This window comes from Drosophila innubila, assembly GCF_004354385.1.
Source record: "Drosophila innubila isolate TH190305 chromosome 2L unlocalized genomic scaffold, UK_Dinn_1.0 5_B_2L, whole genome shotgun sequence".
NCBI classification, from domain to species: domain Eukaryota; kingdom Metazoa; phylum Arthropoda; class Insecta; order Diptera; family Drosophilidae; genus Drosophila; species Drosophila innubila.
This window is the reverse complement of record NW_022995373.1, coordinates 425,779-447,213: the sequence shown is the minus strand read 5'-3', so window position 1 is coordinate 447,213 and position 21,435 is coordinate 425,779. Positions and strand designations below refer to the sequence as shown.

The window sequence follows — 21,435 nt, the reverse complement described above, 5'->3', positions numbered from 1 at the left end:
AAGCCCCCCTTCGCTCAAAACTGCCTACGCCCTTGAGCATTCTCCTTTGCATTATAAAAAATTAATTTATTGATATTAAATATATAAAATATTCAAATTTCCTATAAATTAATATATATATATATATTTATGAAGATTGTTGTCTTCTGTGAAATATTTAGACTTGTACCTGTTAACATAATATTTATTTAACAGAAAAATACTTTTGTAAGGCACAAAAAAACAAAACATTGGTATTTATCACTATTAACGTCTTCCGATTTTTTAAAATTTGATTCACATTTTATTATTTACTGCATTGAAAATATAAATAAAATTAATTTTCCTATAATTAGATATGCATAATATGTTAGTTATGAAATGAAATTTCACTATCACTGATAATATATAAAGTGTTATGAAGAAAATTTTCACTTTCTTTGATAAAATGAATATAACGAACATTGTAGATAACTGTAAAATATTTCAATTGTGCCTCTTAACATAATATTTAATTAACAGAAGCTAGGCTGCAGAAAAATACTTTAGTACAGTACTGAAAGTACTTTCTGCGTAGTAAAAAAACAAAACATTGGTATTTATTAATATTGATGTCTTTATACTTTAGAAATTTGTTTCATATATTCATTATTAACTGCAGAGAATAAGAAACCAAATCAAATGCAAATTGTATATAATATTTCCAAATTCTCGCATTTAGACGTCTTGATGCTGTTTTATATGCTTAGCGCAATCACAAACAATGTATTTAAGTTTCCAAATGCTTGTTACATATCTCTCTCTCTCTCTCTCTCGATCTCGCTCTCTCTTTTTTTCGCTCACTTAGTCTCTCTGACTCTCTTTGGCTGTATGTTGATGCTAAAGTATTCTTAATTGTGAGGCACCCAGTCTCTTGCTAATAATAATTTTTATTAAAAGCCAGTCCTCTTATCGCTGGTTCCCTACCAGCAGCGATTAGGCGTTGACCCGTTTCTCCAACTTGGCCGCAGCCGGAACAACAGTAAACAACTGCGAGTTGAACGCTTCAGTGCGGCAACAATCGAGAGCTGTACTGAAATCCAGAGGCGAAATTATAATCCAGGAAACGTGAATGTATCATTGACCATGTCTAAGCTATTGCAGACTCTGGCCATTCAGGGTTGTCTACTATTGATGTTCCTTTGCTTGATGCACGGCCTGGAGCTTCAGTTGCACGAACAGCAGTTGCAGCAACAACTGCTGGATGATCAGCTACGTCTGCACCAACAACAACTGTTGTTGCAGCAACAGCGGGAGCAACAGAGTCAGCAGCGACGATATTCATCGACCACATCCACTCGCAAGCCCTATATCATACCACAGGGCCTGTCCCTGCCACAACGAGGTATTAATCCGTCGAAATGTTTCCGGGAAGTGCCGTAAGTGTAACGATAAAGTTGAACCCAATATCCATACTTAATCTTCTCCATAGTGCGGTGTTCTTTCAGTACGACAAGGAGGTGAAAATCGTGGGCAACAGTACCGTAAATCCATCCTTCAATGTCATTGAGGTCTGTTGCAAGGGCTGGCGTCGTTATGAGTACGACTGGAGTAGATGTGTTCCGGATTGTGGAGAGCGTTGTCAGGAGAATGGCTTCTGTTTGCCTGGTGGTCACTGCAAATGCTTTGATGATTTTGTGCTCAACTATCGCAACAACTGTGTGCCTATCTGCCCATTGGGTTGCCCTCATGGTCAGTGCTATTTAAATGGCACCTGCAGATGCGACAAAGGCTATGAGCTAGACGGCTCTCGACGCTTCTGTCAGCCGCAATGCAATGCCACCTGTGGACATAACGAGATCTGTATAGAGCCAGGAAAATGTGTCTGTGCCGAGGGCTATGCAAAAGGATTGCGTGAATCCAATGCCTTGGGTTGCCAGCCCATGTGCATTCCCGACTGTGGCTACGGACACTGTGTGGCTCCCAATCAGTGCGAGTGCTTTCCCAATTTTCAAAAACGCGCCAATGGCACTTCCTGTGAAAGTATTTGCTATCTGTAAGTGTTTAATATATTTATAGGACCAAAATAGGATTATTTGAAACAAGAAATAGAAGACTTCTTCGGCAGGTCGAGGATTTCCATTCTCTGCCGAGCCCTATATTTAATATTTGAATGATTTTTTCGACGACAGTTTTATCAAATATTTAATTTTGCACAAATTCTGTTAAATTTGTATACATTTTCAACCTATCTATTCAATGACAGCTATATGAGATAGTGATTCTGCACTTCCGGACCCGATTAATGCGTTATCTGTACCAAGCTTCATCAAGATAGATTCTCGAAGTATTAGGGATTAGAAGTATTAGAAATACCGTTGTAAGGAATTTGGTATTAAAGTATAATAAGTTAACTCTAAAAATATTTATTAAAACACATTTCGTTATTGAGAATCTAGCAAAGGTCCCAAATGCTTTGAGCTTAACAAAAAAATAACTGGTATTTTCTGATACTCTAATAAACTGAACGAAGTTTCGAAATCAATATTTATATTAACGTCAGAGATTTCATTTATATTTAAAGAAGAAAAGTGTGTTTTACCTTTCCAATTACTTACAAATAGAAAATTCAATATATTCTCTCTCGATACGTTCGCTTTATTTTATTGCTATTATACACAACATTTCTCCATTTCAAATAGGCGCTGTGACAATGGCTTTTGTGCGAATCGTACCACGTGCGTGTGCCAAAATGGATATCGTTACGATCACAATACCACCAGCTGTCTGCCGGATTGTGGTGATGACTGCGATAATGGTGTTTGTATCTCACCCGGAAATTGTCGGTGCTTTAATGGATACGTGAGGAATCGACAGCGTTGCGACGCGGTGTGCGATCGTGGCTGTGGATTCTATGGCAGATGCATAGCACCTAATGTATGTGGCTGTGCTGTGGTCTCGGGTCCAGAAAGTAGCTATCAGCGTTGCGAGAATGGCTATTGTAATGCTGAGGGACATTGTCGCTGTCTGGTGGGCAAGACACGATTTATTGACAAGTGCATGTCACCGGATACGGTTACCACATATGCGTCCATGGATCCGCCTCGGGTGAACGCCTCATTGATACACGAGTTCGGTCTGCTGCTGGGAAAGTACTTTGAGCACTTCAACGAGTTCCACTCTTCAATGTGGTGGTTGTGACTTGACGATAAGAATGAATTCAATATATATACATATACATACTTATATCAATTTGCTTAAACTATTATTCTATATTTATATTTTCGATGTCAAGCACAATAGAAAACGTTGTCTTGAAATTGAAATGAGTACATATATTTATTGCGGCTGTTATCAGTAAGCTAGTGGCGTAGCTGTCAGGGGGCTTACTCAGCTTTACCCTGGCCCCATAGTAATTGTCAGTTCCCAGTAATAATTTTATAATTTCACATTTATATGAGAACCCCTGTAAATGGCACCACTGCCCAAATATAATTATTTCAGTTCAGTTTATTTTCTATAAAAGCAGCGTCTAAAACGACTGCAGCTCAGTTTATTCTGCGATCGCGACAAATTCACGGTAATTTCCCAAGAGATAGTAAAGGACTGTCCGTGAGACAAAAAAAAAGAGAGATGATCTGGAAATGCAAAGTAATTGGTCTGTTGATTATCTGTTTAACATTGGATCTACCTATGCCCACACATGGCCAGTTCTGGAAGAAATCCCACACAGAATCTGAAGACTGGCAAAGAGAGGCGATCGCTTCTCGCGGTTCGGGCATTTGCTACAAAAATCAAATGTACAAATATTTTGCTGAACAATCTACATAAGAGCATTAATCTCAAAAGAACACATTTGCAGAGCTGAAACCTTGAATCCAGAGTTGAGACAACGTGAGATCTCCTATTGCTGCGATGGTTACCTGAATCGCGGCAGTTCTAAGCTGCTGAAATGTGAGCCTATCTGTCAGGAGGATTGCACAAATGGCATATGTCTGGAGCCTGGAGTCTGTGAGTGTGCCCCCGGATATTATAGAATGGAGTCACGTTGTCGTAAATACGATGAATAAAGTTTGTTTTGAATAGTGTCCGCGCTGAATACAATAAAAATTACCGAAATATATGCCTTCGCTGTCAATTTGAGCAATAACACTAGGTACATATAGTACATCCACATTTAAGATCAAGTTGAATATCGAAATAGAAAATCGCCTCAAAAAAAAAAACCCGACGTACCGAGTTATAAAAGGAGTTGATAAAAAAAAGAGAAGTAACAATGTCAGACATAGCGTAAAATCAACAGAAAAAATATCTCCAAAAATACACTCATACGAAAATACATAAGCAATCGTATGTTAGCATTTAATTTGGAACAGGTAAACAGTTGCAATGGGAGTCAGATTATCCAGCAATGGCAAATTCTGCAATTTGTGTAAATAAAAAATGAATATTCTGTCGATAAGTAATATTTTATATATACTTAGATTTAAATAAATGCAATTACTGCAGACGACAGTGCGCGCTAGTGACGAAAGCAGCACGAAGGGTGCGAAAGGCGATTAGCAATATATACAGCTAATTTGGAAAATTTGCTACGACTGTCCGATCAGATCGAGTTATGTACCGATCAAAAGGTTTAGTCCTAACTTACAAAATGGCATACCAAAACTTTTTCTAACTCACCTGGGTCATGAGATACGGGGGTGTAAGTATCAGGGTCAAAATTCAAATGATTAAATAATTTCTATTTTTTAAAAACTTTTACCAAAAATACGTTTGATTGATATTTCAAAAGATAATACAATTTGAAAATTTAAGTGGACTTCTCAAAATGAAATGAAGTCAGTTTTTTTTGTTTGTCTGCTTGTTTGTTTGTTTGTCTGTTTGCTTCAAAGCGCTAAATAACCTTAGATGTAATGATGGGGATTTATTTCTTTTCGAAAATCTAGTAATGTTTGTTGAACGACTTTTTAAAAAAACCGCTTGTTTAGCTAGTTTAAAGCCAAACCGTTGGAAAGGTACTTTTGAGGACTTTTCGGCGTACCTTTAAACTTTTTATCTAAAGTACTCAGGTAATGTTTTACAGGTGACATAACGGCTCTAACGATTTTTGTTAAATTGCAAATTCCCGTTTTTTTGTATATGGAACATAACATTTGGTTAAGGGGTTCAGAAGTAATCCAGTACTGCCAGACAGTTTTGTTTTGTTTTGCGTTGCTGAAATATCACGTGCTGCCAGACATTTTTGTTATGTTTTGCGTTGCTGAAATATCCAGTGCTATCAGACCGTTTAGATTTGTTTTTTGACGTTTTTTTTTTAAATATGAAATAAATTAAACAAAAAACTTACATATTTTTCTATCTGCCTGCATTAATGATAAAGTTACAATGTCTAAAGCAAAAGCTATTTCAAAAATTTCTGAGATCACACAAAAAAAAACCTCTACACGAGGTAAAAGTCTACTGACGATAGCATATTCCAGCCTAGAGATGGGCACGGGCCTTTTCGGGCATCGTGTCCCGCGGGCCTCTTCAATAAATTCACGGGCTTCAGGCCTGAAAATCGTAAACGGGCCTTTTTTCGTTCGGGTTCAGGCCGCAGCAAAAAGCCCGAGGCCCGGTAGGCCCGAAAAGTCACGATTTCACAGTTTCTTTTCGTATGGATTGATAGAATTTTTTCTGTAATAATTCGCTGTTAATATCATTTCCGCGTTTCTTTTATCGATTTGCATCGAAATTCTTATTAAGATTAATTTATTACCTATCAAATGCGTAAGTAAGACGAAGAAATATAAATCGCTAAAATTAGCATAGAACTAGTCGGCCGGTGCAACAGTCGAGTATACTCGACTGTCGGAGACCCCGTACTTACTATGTAAAAAGCTAAGACTGTAAAAAATTGAAAAATATTCTACTCACTTGCAGAGTACTGCATTACATTTTCGACTACTTGTTTGAATGGCAGCTATATGTTAAAGTAAACCAATTTGAACTGGTTAGGATGTATAAAACAAACTTAAAAGCATGCTCTGTCAGTTTGTTTACAATATCTTATAAAACAAAAAGTTTTTCAAGTCAAGTTTGTTATAAATTTTTGTCACGCAAATCGCGAAAAACCACCACACCCAGAGTTTTTAAGATAATAAGTTCTTTGTGGGTATTAGAGTTGCAAGTTGCTATTATCTATTATTCTATAAAATTGCAGCAAGATCGGACAAGTAGAACATCAGTATTAACGTGCAAAGTTCTTGAAGCAAAGTAAGCTCCTTAGAGTATGCAATAGTTTTAATATTATTAGACTCAACAAAAATGCATCAAATAATTCTCAAGTGGTTCTGAGGACGCAAATATGACATTCGGCTTGAATCGCCAATCGATGCAACCCAATTCGTATGTGTGTGTTGTTGGTTGTATCATATGGCCTGTTACTCAGTAGAGGGGTCGGTAGTCAAAGAGATTTAAAAGTTGGCCTAAAATCTTATGTATTATGTTTCAACTAAGTCACAACAGCAACACAATATGGCATTCAAACCTTTTTATCATTCTTTCGCCTTAAAATTCTCAACTAGTTCTAGTCACGCAAAGATGGCATTAAGTTTAAATTGTTGGTCAACTAGCAGAAACGGTACTGAGGTTGGAAAATTAACATCTCTTGAAATCATGTTCCTCGCATTTATTCAAGTGTTGTGTTGCTTGCTGAAGATGTCATATCGACAGTAAACCAACAAAAGGCATAATTTTTGTTTTTGCCTAATTTATCTCATACCATATTTTGTAAACCATAAAAGTTTGAATTGAGTTGCTACTTGAATTAAACCTGAAGCAGTTGCTAATAAAAAGCAGTTCACAATCTGAGGATGTTGAAACAATTGTGAACATGAAGCAGTTGATAACCAAAATCAGTTTATACTAATTTTCAAATTTTTATAAAAACCTTCCCTTTCGATTCTCATAATTAGGAGGACGAGGCAAATTAAGCAACAAGCCATGCCCCAATGGGGATTCAGGGCCTATAATAATAAATTATAATAATTATAGTTAATTTTCAAAAAAAAAATTAAAAAAAAATTTTTTTTTACACTACTTTTATATATATTTAAATTAAGTATCTTACTGTCGGGATCTCGACTATAGCTTTTCCCACGGGTTTTTATTTAAAATGTTTATATTTAACTTTATTTTGTTCGTCATAAAATTGGATATTATAAATTTTGGGGCTAAAAATTGGAAAGACAAAACTGTTGCTGATGCTCTTTCGCGAATCAATGAGATCAATATGCCAAGTGAATTGAATACACGGTTGATAGGAGGTAGTTGAAACCTCGTTATTGAAAATGCTAGTAATGGTGAAATTATTTATTTTTAATAAAATTAAATTAATTAAAGTTATTAATTTAATAATATTATTAATAAAATTAAATTAATTAAAGTTATTTTGATTTAATTATCACATCATTTTTCAGTTTAATCTAATATCCGTAAATATCATTTGAACTTATTACTAAATTGCGTTGAACTCCTTATTATTTTCAATGCGTGAGGCAGACCATTACTCAAACGAGCAGTGTACAGGAAAAAGAGACTTTCACAGCTTGCTAGCAAATTTAATTTTTTTTTAACAGATATGCAGGCTCCTTTGTTACAATTATCCTGTGCATTAAAATCAGTGCTCTAAAATCTGTCTACAATTTAGAGCTTAATTTTGTTGGGATAAACAGAGATGTGTTCAAACAGTCTACCATTAAAAGCATATCTTGCGATTGCAATAAATGCAATATTTGGCTTGCTCATGTCGTTTGCTTTGCAGAGAGCAAATATTTCGACACCATAAAATAAAGTAGGTATCAGGTACAATTTTGCATTTAGCAGTTTGATCTGGATTGGCAGAAATTATTCTGATTAAACAAATTAATAAATGAATGTATTAATGTATACAATATGGATCTTGAGAGAGATTAACAATGGGCAAAGGATAATAGCTGGGGAATAAACCCAAGGAAGACAAAGGGCTTATTCCCCAGCCATTATCCTTTGCCCATTGTGCATCTTTCTCTAGATCCATATTATTAATATAAATATTAATACATTCATTTATTTGATCTAATGTACGACGAATATACATTTGAACGTCATCGGCATAAAAGTGGACTTCACAGTTAGACAGAACATTTGGAAGGTCTTTAACATAGACAGAAAATAATAAAGGTCCCAAAACCGATAGCGCTAAAGAAGCTTAGGTGTAATGATCGGGATTTATTCCTTATCGAAAATCTAGAAATGTTTGTTCTACGACTTTTTGAAAAAACCGCTAGTTTAGCGGGAAAACGCTAAATCCCGCTAAAATTGGACAGTTTCCAAACCATTGAAGCTACAGATATGTTCTATATATCTTTGGAAAGGTGTGTTTTAGGGCTTTTAGGCGTACCTTTAAACTTTTTTTCTAAAGTACTCAAGTAACATTTTACAGGTGAAATAAAGTTTTTTAGCTTACATTTTGGCGATTTCTGACAAAACGGCTCTAACGATTTCTGTTAAATTTTATTATGTTGTAAAACGTACAATTTCGCGTTTTTTGGTAAATGAAACATACATTTTGGTCGAGGGGCTTGGAAGTTATTACCTGTTAAGTTAATAAATACATTTTTCTATCGGTCGAAAGTCACGTTTTAGTACGAAAAACTTTTTGGTTTTATGAGATATCTCAACCAAACTGATACAATATGCATTTAACTTAGTTTTATATATCCTGACCAAAGTTCGGTCAAATCGGACCACTATATCATATAGCTGTCATAGAACCGATCGGGTCAAACTTTGGCTTTAGTATGAAAAAATTTTTTGTTTAGTGAGATTTTTTAACCAAATTGATAGCATATGCATTTAGGTTAGTTTTAAAAATCCTGAGCGAAGTTCGTTCTTATCGTACCACTATACCATATAGCGGTCATAGGACCAATCGGGCGAAAATCAAGTTCTATTGTGAAGAACTTCTATGTTTTATGAGAAGTCTTAGCCAAACTTATACAATATGCATTTTACTTGGTTTTATATATCCTGACCAAAGTTGGTTCAAATCGGACCACTATATCATATAGCTGTCATAGGACCGATCGGTAATAAATTAAGTCTTAGTATGAAAAACTTTTTTGTTTAATGAAATATTGTAGCCAAACTAATAGAATTAGCATTTAAGTTAGACTTATATATCCTGACCAAAGTTGGTTCTAATCGAACAGCTATATCATATAGCTGTCATAGGACTGATCGGGCGAAATCCAAGTCTTAGTATGAATTTTCAAAGTAAGAACGAAGTTTCCGACAGTAGAGTATGCTCGGCTGTAGCAACGAGAGCAAAGCGAGCAGGGGGCGGAGCCCCCTAGGTTTTCTTTATAATTAAAGAAAATTTTTTTTTTAAATATGAAATACGTTCAACAACTAAATTTATATATTTTACTATTTGCCTGCTGATAAATTTACAATGTCAAAAGCAAAAGCAATTGCAATTGCAATTGCAATTTCTAGCCCCAAAATTTCTGATATCCATTTTTGTGACGAACAAAATTCAGTTCAATCTAAAAATTTTAAATAAAAATATATATTAATAAAAAAGCGAATCTTGGCATTCGGCACTGCGCAAAAAGTAATTATACCCGTTACTTAAAAAATAAGTAAAAGCGTATATTGTGTTCGTTGGAATGTATGAACCAGGGAGAAGGAGGCATCTCCGACACTATAAAGTGTAAAGAATATATACTTGATCAGCATCAATAGCCGAGTCGATATAGCCATGTGTGTCTGTCCGTCTGTTCGTCCGTCCGTCCGTATGAACAAAAGGATCTCAGAGACTATAAGAGATAGAGATACCAAACTTTCACTCACAGACTTCTATATACCCCACGCAGATCAAGTTTGTTTCAAATTGAAGCTACGTCCCCCTCCGCCCCCGCAAATAGCGAAAAACCTTTCGCTCGTCTGTTTAAACAAAGGGATCTCAGAGACTATAAGAGATAGCGTAACCAAATTTGACACACAGATTTCTATATACCTTACGCAGATCAAGTTTGTTTCAAGATTAAGCCACGCCCCCCTCCGCCCCCGAAAATCGCGAAAAACCACCACACCCACAGTTTTTATGATAATACTTTTTTTGTGAAAATAAACGTTATCTATTAATATTATTTATTATCCCACTGAATTGCATTAAGATCGGACAAGTAGAATGGCAGTTATGGCGATTTAATGTTTTCAAAGTAATTTCTTTTAACAAAAGGATCTCAGAGTCTAAAAGAGATAGAATAACCAAATTTGGGTCGCAGATTTCTCTACACACCACGCAGGTCAAGTTTGTCTTACATTTTTATCACGCCTCCCTACGCCCTCGCAAATCGCGAAAAACCACCACACTCACAGTATTTAAGATAATACGATTTTGTGGGTATTAGAGTGGCAAGTTGCTATTATCTATTATCCTATAAAATCGCAGCAAGATCGGACAAGTAGAACAGCAGTATTAACGTGCCGAAGCTCTTGACGACGCAAATATGACATTCGGCTTGAATCGCTACTCGACTCAACCCAAATGGTACCGATGAATCTTCAATGATGATGGAACTGGCATCTATCGATTCGTATTGAGCATACTCCTTGCATTTATGCAAGTGTGGTATGTTGTTGAGCGTGTCAAGTCACCGGTTACCATATAGAGAGTTCGCCAAACAAGGGGATTGACATTTAGAAAAATTATAAACATGAAGAAGTTGCTAATTTAAAATAACAAAAATTAATAATAACAAAATCCTTTTTTCCTTAAAAAAAAATTCTTAAAAAAATACTTGTATACATATTTAAGTTAAGTAACGGGTATCCTATAGTCGGGATCTCGACTATAACCTTTGCCACTTGTTTTTATTTACAAAGAAGCTTAACCTTTTTGCTCACAGTGCACAATGCCAATTTTCGCTTTGTTTTTATTAATTTATATTTTTATTTAAAATTGTTGTTGTTTAGGTTTTTTTGTGGGTAGATTATATATACTAAGAATTCATAACATTGTTTATTTCTTTGATTTTTGTATGTAATAAGATACATTGCTTATAACTTTAATTTTAGTATATTACCATGTTTTTAGAGCAGCTAAACCTGATTTTAACTTAAACCGTAAGTTCTTACAACACAACACATTTATACGTGCAACTTTATTATGTTATTATTGTGTATTAATTAAATATTTAGCATATCGTTGCATTTCCAATGGAACTTAGTAGCTGTATATACAACCATACGGTCTGGTAGTACATTTTTAAAGCGATGTGTTTATACGTATATATAAAGCGGCGTAAAAAATTATCGACAGGTTTAAAAAGCGATCTTCGCTGAATCCCTGTTAACGTTAAATCGCACTAAAAAAGTTTTTTCAAAGGCGGTTTAAGGTAGCTCGCTTTCAACTAAAGTAACTGAATGCACTGTATAAACATGGTCTGTTATTACTTCGATAATAGTGTGTAATGAGATACTATAATACATTTTTTTATATTCGATGTAATATGTTATATAACAAAGCGAATTTAATTAAATAATATTAACAAGTGGGAAAGGTTATAGTCGAGATCCCGACTATAGGATACCCGTTACTTAACTTAAATATGTATAAAAGTATTTTTTTAAGAATTTTTTTTTAAGGAAAAAAGGATTTTGTTATTATTAATTTTTGTTATTTTAAATTAGCAACTTCTTCATGTTTATAATTTTTCTAAATGTCAATCCCCTTGGTTAGCGACCTCTCTATATGGTAACCGGTGACTTGACACGCTCAACAACATACCACACTTGCATAAATGCAAGGAGTATGCTCAATACGAATCGATAGATGCCAGTTCCATCATCATTGAAGATTCATCGGTACCATTTGGGTTGAGTCGAGTAGCGATTCAAGCCGAATGTCATATTTGCGTCGTCAAGAGCTTCGGCACGTTAATACTGCTGTTCTACTTGTCCGATCTTGCTGCGATTTTATAGGATAATAGATAATAGCAACTTGCCACTCTAATACCCACAAAATCGTATTATCTTAAATACTGTGAGTGTGGTGGTTTTTCGCGATTTGCGAGGGCGGAGGGAGGCGTGATAAAAATGTAAGACAAACTTGACCTGCGTGGTGTGTAGAGAAATCTGCGAGCCAAATTTGGTTATTCCATCTCTTTTAGACTCTGAGATCCTTTTGTTAAAAGAAATTACTTTGAAAACATTAAATCGCCATAACTGCCATTCTACTTGTCCGATCTTAATGCAATTCAGTGGGATAATAGATAATACTAATAGATAACGTTTATTTTCACAAAAAAAGTATTATCATAAAAACTGTGGGTGTGGTGGTTTTTCGCGATTTTCGGGGGCGGAGGGGGGCGTGGCTTAATCTTGAAACAAACTTGATCTGCGTAAGGTATATAGAAATCTGTGTGTCAAATTTGGTTACGCTATCTCTTATAGTCTCTGAGATCCCTTTGTTTAAACAGACGAGCGAAAGGTTTTTCGCTATTTGCGGGGGCGGAGGGGGACGTAGCTTCAATTTGAAACAAACTTGATCTGCGTGGGGTATATAGAAGTCTGTGAGTGAAAGTTTGGTATCTCTATCTCTTATAGTCTCTGAGATCCTTTTGTTCATACGGACGGACGGACGAACAGACGGACAGACACACATGGCTATATCGACTCGGCTATTGATGCTGATCAAGAATATATATACTTTATAGTGTCGGAGATGCCTCCTTCTCCCTGTTACATACATTCCAACGAACACAATATACCCTTTTACTTATTTTTTAAGTAACGGGTATAAAAAAGAACGAACTTTTAGTTCCAATACTTTGATTTCACTGAGGCACTGAGCTGCCAGAGCTGATGAGAAGCATCATGATGAAGCATCCAGCTAGCTGAGATATAACTTCAGCTCACTATTTTCGGGGTCGTTTTCGCTCGCTACCCAGACTTCAGAGTGACAAACACAAAAATATCATAAAATATCCCAAAAAAATAATGCATTTTCGATATTTGGACAAAAAAATACAACGACATGAATATATCAGTTTTGAAAAAAAAAAATCGATATATTGATTTTTTGATATATTATCAACAACCCTAACTTGAATCAAGATTGAACTGTACTCAAATCAAGTACGATTTAATGTTATTTTAAGTTTTAAAATACTAAAATACTAAAATTTCGTTCTTAAAATATCGTACTTGAATTGAGATTGAAATCTTTAACTTCAGTATTTTCATTCTTAGAGAGAAATCAAGTTCGAAAGTGGCGTTTTAAGTACGAAATACTTAAGTTGTCTCCTCTGTGTACCATATGGTAACTGCAGAAAAAATGGTCCTGTCGGTTATCCTGACAAGGACGAACAAAAAGAATGTCTTAAATTTATTAGTCCTGAACGTTTTATGAAGACACTCGAAAAATAGTTGCTCAGATTCGAGTTAAGACATATCAACCAAACTCACAGATTGTGTATTTGAGACTGCCTATTACACCCTGACCAACTTTGGTAAACATCGCGTAACTATATCACATAGCTGCCATTAGAACAATTGGATGGAAACTAACTTTTAGTATGAAAATAATTTTTGTTTTACTAGCTATCTCAACCAAACTCACAGAACATGTCTGTTTTACTAATAGTTACACCCTGTTTAAACTTGGTCTAAATGGATGACTATATAATATAGTTGCCATATGAACGACGGTTTTAAATTAACCATTAATATGAAAAACTTTTTAATTTTTTAAATTTCTTAGCCAAACTCACAGATTTGCTTTTGCACTCCAATTATCGAACTTTTCTGCCAGATACAATTATTGGTTTCTTTTACTAAAAATGTTATAATATATAAATTTGTTGCTACTTATTGCATTCAGCTTGAAATTTCCAAAGACTAAAAATTTCAAATCTTTTTCAAATAACTGATAACTGATAATAATTGCTTCGTTCGAACGGTGAAATTCGTAGTAGTCTGATTTGTATAAGAAGGTTACATGTCATTTAGAAGGAACTAATTTCTGATCTATCAGAAGTAAAGAATACTAATAGACTGTTAAAAAAACGTGCCGAATAAACCCAATGTTAGAAACGACCCTTTGCTCTTAAATGACAGAAACTGCAGCTGAAATGACTTCTCTTGCTCATATTTTTGTTACTTTTATTATTTTCTTACATACAAACACGTTAATATGATCGGATTTCAAAATCAAAAAAATTTTTAAGGTTCCCGGGTTACAAAATATGTTATTATAGATAAAAATTGAGTGATCAAAATTTCAGGTTGTCCTTATTAACAAGTGTCCGAATTATTGAAATAGAACAGTTATTTATTTTAGCGTATAATAATTTTATTCAAGGAAAATATTAAACGTGCACTTCTTTTTCACATTTTAATTTTGCGAGCAGGGGGTTGGCGAGTGAAGGGAGCAGAGGGCGGAGCCCTCTAGTATTTTATAAATTTGTTACTTCTTCTTAAATTTAGCAAGAAATTTCCAACAACATGTTGTACTAAGACTTTTTTAAATCGTACGATAACTGATAATAACACTAGGCAACACCCAAAAAATTACAAGAACTAAAAACACTTTTTTGAATAGATCTGGGGTCCCATATGACGAAAAACATTTTTTTTTTCATGGTGAGATTTATTTTTAAAAATTTTTAAAAATCTGTTTATTTATTTCGTAGTTTTTTTTAGAGGTACGCCCACATTTGTCATCATTACTGGGGAACACCAAATACGATTTTCAAAAGCTTTACTTTTTTTGAAAGCTTTTGAATATATCTATAATTCATTAATACAAAGTTTAAGATTTAAACCAGTAGTTTAGAAGACATCAATTTTTAAATTAAGGAAATGATGAAATCTGTAAAGCTTTTTTTTTAGTTTTTTTTTACTTTAAAATTCGAGGAAAGTCGAAAAAAATTTGTTACATTTTATTTACATTAATGCATTAATTACGCGTCGTTTTAGCTATGATTCATTAAAATTTATGGTATCTCCATGAGACGGAAAAGTAATTAATAAGGTTAGGATGCAATGGGCAATTAAAGATACAAAATTTATAAGTTTGATTGAGAAAACTCCAAAAAACAAAAAAAATTTTCATACTAAAACTTGAATTTCGACCGATAGTTCCTATGGCAGCTATATTGATCTGAAGTAAATTTGGTAGGAATAAATAATACTCAACCTGCGATATTAGATAATATATTTATTAAGAAACAGCATAAGTTTTCATACGAAAGGTTGATTTTGAACCGATCCCTCCAGTGGCAACTATATGATATAGTAATCCGATTTAAACCAAATATGGTCATAATGTGTGAGACAAGAAAAAATTGACATTCTGTGCGATTGGTTAAGATATCTCAAGAAACACGAAAAATTTTAATACTAAAGGACATGCTGCTCCACAAGGATGTCATAAAAAAAAAAAACATCCCTTAAAATGGCCATTTTTAAGTATAAACGATCTCTCAAGCCGTCTAAGTTCGGAATTTCTAAAGTTGAGAACAAAAATCTTATTTCAAGTTCGGTTTTCGCAAGTACGGAAATCTTAAAATAAGATTTTTCGGGGATACTTTAAGTACGTTTTGGGTTTATTTCAAGTCTGAACCCAATGTATGTGTACTTGTTTCTAGTACAAAACATTGTCATAATTATTTAATTTTAATCTTAAAACATTCACTAGTATGTGTACTAAAATGAGGCAAAATATCAAAATTAAATACTATTAAATAATGGTGTATATTTTTGGTTGGACCTTTCGAAATAGGTGCTGATTTTAAAAGCGATCCAAGCTTAACGTCATATTTGCGTCGCTGGAACCAGTTGAGAATTCTAAGGCTCGACACGAAACTCTCTTATTTTTAACTTCCTTTAAATCTTCAAAAAAAAAAAACTATTTTAAGTACAAAAAAATCTTAAACTAGTTTGGTACAAATAACTCAGTTGTTTCTGAAGGTAACTTTACGAGACTCACGGATTATATATTTGCCATGGTCTTATATGTTCTGACTAAGTTTGGTTAAAATGTTAAATTCGTCAATCATTTTCATAGAAACGGATCGATGTTTCCTCAATGACCAGGGAATGTTCCTCAACATTTCCTTAATATTTCTTTGCGGTCTAGCTGTGCTGGGCTGTGCGGGAAGAAGGCGTGGCAGAGCCCCCAAAGTATATATATTCTTTATCAGCATCAGCAGCCGAGTCCATCTGCTTATGTTCGTCTGTTCGTATGAACTAAACAGAGAAAAAAAAACCGTACTAAGATTAAGTAAGAATGAACTCGAAATAAGTATTTTCAATACTTAAAGTTTATTCTTGATATAAGTACGAAATACTGAAAATGAGTATAAAAACTCTTTAATAAAGTACAAACCTACTTCATATAAGAAGTAGGGGGCAATCGCCCCGGGCGCTAAGATATTAGGGGCGCCAAAATTTCAAAATGAGTTTGAACTTAGAAAAAATTTGAGGGGTTGAGCATGAAAACAAATAAATCAGAAAACGAAAAGTGCGAAAACAATTTTAATATGTGGCTGCAGATGATAGCAAAAACATACCAGAAACTGCTACATTTCGAATTCCATTTTTTAAAATTGCGATTTGAGGCACTTTTTATTGTTTCTGATGATTTGAATTAATAAACAGGTATTTAACACTAAATCCAAATTGGACAGTGAACTTGAAAAGCATACAATGAATTTGACAACGATTTTTAAACGATTCACATCACATCCTTCACATCACATCAGCATTAGTACATCGTTTATTTAGCAAACTTCAAATAAATTTGAACCACTTACGATCATCAATTGGACAAGAGAGACTAAGCAGTCAATCAATCGAATATCTCCAAATATGGGTAAAGTAATTTATGATTTTCTTTCATAAAAGCTAACAATTAATTACCTCAATTTGGGGGACCTTAAATCAATTTTACAATTTTAGAAAAAACAAACCATTATAAAATTAAAGTTTAAAATTCTTAATTTTATCATGTATTTTTAAATTATGTATTCAGGATGGAATTGTTAAATTCAGACAATATGCGGATAAAATGGCAACGACTCAGCACTTTAAAAGTCAAAGAAGTCTCAAATATTTGATTTAACTAAAAAAAACCAGGGCTGACGTGGTCCTGGCCAAATTTTAAAATTAACTTCCGATAGGTCAACATCCTAAGAGTATTGTCACCCAATTTGGTTCCTCTAACTCGAATAGTCTCGGAGATAAAAGTGTTCAAACTGCTAACTAGCTAATTATTATGTTATAAATTTTTATTGTAGTAACATTTAATTTATTTTAGTAAAAATTTTTGACACTGGAGTTGTCAATTTAATATGATTCTGAAGGAATTATCTTTGTTTTGTTTATTTGCTTAAAAAATGTGTTGCTAAAAAAAAATTATAGGGGGTGGCGGGGCGCCGACAAAATCTTTGCCCCGGGAGCAACTTTTCGTCGCAACGGCGCTGTACATATCAATTAAGTGTACACGATTTTGACTCAAGTTTGCAGAATACTTAAATTAAGTATTATATTCAAATTTGAACATAATTTGTTACTCAGTTTCAGAATTAAAAGGAATTGAATCAAGTTTCAACTGTACTCAAATCAAGAAGGGTTTAAGGTTTTTTTAAGATTAAAAATACTAAAATACTTACATTTCGTTCTTAAAATATCGCACTTGAATTGAGATTGAAATCTTTAACTTCAGTATTTTCATTCTTAGTGAGAAATCAAGTTCGAAAAGTTGAGTTTCAAGTACGAAAATAATTTTAATTATTTTTATTATTTCCCTGTGTGTAAAAGATCTCAGAGATGGTAAAAGCTAGGCGTACATTTGAAATGTAGGCTTCCTTTAATTTCAGGCAAATCAAGTAAATATTAAGATAAAAATAAAACTTGGTGGTGATATGTGAAAACCGACAAGTGTCTGCCTATGTCATATACATCCTAAAAAAAAAATGTTGTTCAAATCGGCCCACTATATCATATCGCTGGCATACGTAAAGAAAAACTTCGGTGTTCAACTTGGCTCACCGCGACCGAATCAGGCCGGGGGCGGAGTTCCCTAGTGGATAAAAAAACATGAAAAATTTGCAATCTATAAAAGTATTATTTAACTGCCAACATTTAATTTGTTTTCCAAATGAAAACATGTTTTTAAATAACTTAAAATCCCACAAAAAAAACCTCTACACGAGGTAAAAGTCTTGTGACGAAAGCAATTTCAAGCCCCAAAATTTCTGATATCCAATTTTGTGACGAACAAAATTCAGTTTAATATAAAAATTTTAAATAAAAATACAAGGTAATAAAAAAACAAAAACGAAAAAATGTTTCATAGGCCAAAAAACGCAAAATTTTACGTACTACAACGTACTCAAATTTAATAAAAACCGTTAGAGCCGTTTTGTCAGAAATCGCCAAAATGAAAGCTAAAAAACTTTAGTTTAAAAAACGCCTCAAACACACCTTTCCAATGATATATAGAACATATTTGTAGATTCTATGGTTTGGAAACGATTGAGGTTTCAATTTAACCGGGATTTAGCGTTTTCCCGCAAAACTAACGGTTTTTTCAAAAAGTCGTAGAACAAACATTTCTAGATTTTCTAAAAGGAATCAAATCCAATCATTACATCTAACCCTTTTTAGCGCTTTGATGCAAACAGACAAACAAACTGACTTTTCATTTCATTTTGAGAAGTCCACTAAAAATTTCAAATTTATTTATCTTTTGGAACCAGCTATCGGATTTGGGTGGTCGAGGTATCAATCGACGCGTAATTTTTATTTAAATTTGTAAAAAATAAAAAATTTTAGCAAATGGCACCAACAGCCCCATTAGCTGCAATCATTGAAACTTTCCCCTCCCACTTACACCCCCGTATTACATGACCCAGGTGAACTAGAATAAGTTTTAGTATGTCATTTTGTCATACAACTCGATCTGATCGGACAGTCATAGCAATTTTTCCAAATTTGCTGTATATATTGCAAGTCGCCATTCGCACCCTTCGTGCCGTCCTTAAAATATTGTTAAATTTTCAATAAAGCCTTATTATAATAATTTCAAGCAAACCCCTCAATTCACGTCGGGCAGGTTTGTTAATATGCCTAGCCGATTCTCTACCATAGATTTTAATGTTTAATATCTTATTGGAAGCTTATTTAATTAAAATTTATATAAGTTTGTGAAAGGATCGGCTGTGTGATTTTCGAGTAATATTAAAAAATGACGCTCACCTATGGAGATAAGCTTTTCAATATTGCTGGGTTTTAAAAATTATATATCTTTATATATATATATATAAATATTATATATAAATTATATTATATATAAATTTAAAAATTTACGAATATTGGCAACGATGCAAAAGTAGTGCTTCAAAATGATCGCTTGTCCAGGAAGGTAGTACTCGGACTACTGAACCAGTTCAGAAGCATGAACTCCCAAGAAGCGAAACTGGCGTATCAACATCAAAACGGCATATACAAGCCAAGCAACTTTGTCTGGAGAAGCCGCAACAGTTTCAGAAAAGAATTGAAGCTCAAATAGAAAGCATCAAAAATAGTAAGTATTTTTGGGCCCTAGTGAGAAAACAGAATGACCGAGATACACGGAATGGAGGTGATGTTGGCGCAACAGAGCTAACAAATTATTTTAAGTCTTTTATTTGGAACGAATGAAGAAAATTATATCTCCTGCGCCTGGCCCTTAACAACTGTAACTAAAGATGGGCATGAGCCTCCTTTTTGAGGCACGACACGGCCCAAGCTCGTCTGGTAAAAACTAAGGCCCAACACGGTCCAAAACGGAATTTTTAGACCCCGTACTTAAAAAAAGTACAGGGGTCTATTGGGTTTGTTTTAATGAATATGCGCGTAACAGGCAGAAGGAGGCGTGGCAGACCCTATAAAGTATATATATTCTTGATCAGAATCAACAGCCGAGTCGATATAGCAATGTCCGTCTGTCTGTCTGTCTGTCCGTCTGTATGAGCGCCTAGATCTCAGAGACTATATAGATAGAGACACCAAACTTGGTATGTAGGTTTCTCTATATCGCAAGCAGATCATCAGATCAAAATTCGGCCACGCCCCCTTAATCGCCCACAAATCGAAAAACTAAATTTCATATCCAAATTATAAGAGCAATTTAAAAGTTAGTGACTCCAAATTTGGTATATAGATTCCTCTATCTTGCAGGCAGGTCAAGATTATTTCTTTTTTTTGGATCGTAGCACTATATCATAAAGCGCCCATAGGAACAATCGGTCGAAAATCAAGTTTTAGTATGAACAACTTTTTTATTTTATGAGATATCTAAAGCAAACTGATACAATAAGCATATGACTTGGCTTTATATATCCTCTTCAAAGCTCGAATCGGAGCACTATATCATATAGCTGTCATAGGACCGATCGGGCCAAAATTAAGTCTTAGTATGAAAAACTTTTTTGTTTTATGAGATATCGTAACCAAACTTATAGAATATGCATTTAAGTTAGTCTTATACATCCTTACTGAAGTTTGTTCTAATCGGTCATCTATATCATATAGCTCTCATAGGACCGATCGGGCGAAAATTTTGCCATAGTAAAAAAACTAAAAATAGAAAAAATTAAAAAATATTTAGTTAACTTAAATGCATATTCTATCATATTGATTACAATGTCTCATAAAACATAAAAGATTTTCATACTACGGGGTCTCCGACAGTCGAGTATGCTCGTCTGCAGCACCGCCCGACTAGTTTATCTTTTGAACCAGTTATCGGATTTGGGTGATTGAGGTATCAATCGACGCGTTTTTTTTGAAAGGATTTTTTAAAAAATAAAAAATTTAACCAAAAGGCCCCAAAAGCCCCATTATATGCAATTATTGAAATTTTTCCGTCCCACTTACACCCCCTTATCACATTATCTAGGTAAATTTGAAAAAGTTTTAGTATGCCATTTTGTAAGTTAGGACTAAACATTACGATCGGTATATAACTTGATCTGATCGGACAGTCGTAGCAAATTTTCCAACTTAGCTGTATTTATAGTTAGTCGCCTTTCGCACCCTTCGTGATGCTTTCGTCACTAACGCGAACTGCCGTCCGCAGTGATTCAATAATTACAATTGCATGGAAAGTTGAACGTGCGAGCGAGACAACATGTATAGGTTTATATGCAGGGTGCGCACAAAGACAGTACGCAATAGTACGCATTTTTTTTTTTGGGTTCCGAGTAAGAATCGAGCGATAAGCAAAAGTATTATCGATATCATGTAAAGTCTATCTCAGAAACTAAAAGAGCTAGATACTTCAAATATGGGGTGTGGGCTCCTGGATACCATACGCAGGTAAAGTTTGTTTCCAATTTCGGATGTCACGCCCCCTTCGGCCACAAATCGCACACAATGATTTAAAGGCGCAATTTT

At 34.2% G+C, this 21,435-nt stretch overlaps 2 protein-coding genes across 2 annotated transcripts; both read left to right on the top strand.

Moving 5' to 3' along the window:
* Positions 1-995: 995 nt before the first annotated feature.
* On the top strand, positions 996-3,278 carry LOC117782519 (tenascin). The gene is made up of 3 exons (XM_034619537.1): positions 996-1,397; positions 1,451-2,014; positions 2,661-3,278. Exons 1-3 carry the CDS (start codon positions 1,105-1,107, stop codon positions 3,157-3,159), a joined length of 1,356 nt encoding a protein of 451 aa, XP_034475428.1. The 5' UTR covers positions 996-1,104; the 3' UTR covers positions 3,160-3,278.
* Positions 3,279-3,551: 273 nt separating this feature from the next.
* On the top strand, positions 3,552-4,081 carry LOC117782522. The gene is made up of 2 exons (XM_034619541.1): positions 3,552-3,758; positions 3,821-4,081. The coding sequence occupies exons 1-2, from the start codon at positions 3,592-3,594 to the stop codon at positions 4,026-4,028; spliced, it is 375 nt and encodes a 124-aa protein (XP_034475432.1). The 5' UTR covers positions 3,552-3,591; the 3' UTR covers positions 4,029-4,081.
* Positions 4,082-21,435: the final 17,354 nt, after the last annotated feature.

Bases quoted from the DNA above. Each gene is read 5' to 3' on its own strand.
- LOC117782519 (XM_034619537.1), top strand. From the start codon at position 1,105: ATGTCTAAGCTATTGCAGACTCTGGCCATTCAGGGTTGTCTACTATTG. The intron at 1,398-1,450 runs GTAAGTGTAACG...TCTTCTCCATAG, and splicing joins AAATGTTTCCGGGAAGTGCC to TGCGGTGTTCTTTCAGTACG. The intron at 2,015-2,660 runs GTAAGTGTTTAA...CATTTCAAATAG, and splicing joins TGTGAAAGTATTTGCTATCT to GCGCTGTGACAATGGCTTTT.
- LOC117782522 (XM_034619541.1), top strand. From the start codon at position 3,592: ATGATCTGGAAATGCAAAGTAATTGGTCTGTTGATTATCTGTTTAACA. The intron at 3,759-3,820 runs GTACAAATATTT...ACACATTTGCAG, and splicing joins ATTTGCTACAAAAATCAAAT to AGCTGAAACCTTGAATCCAG.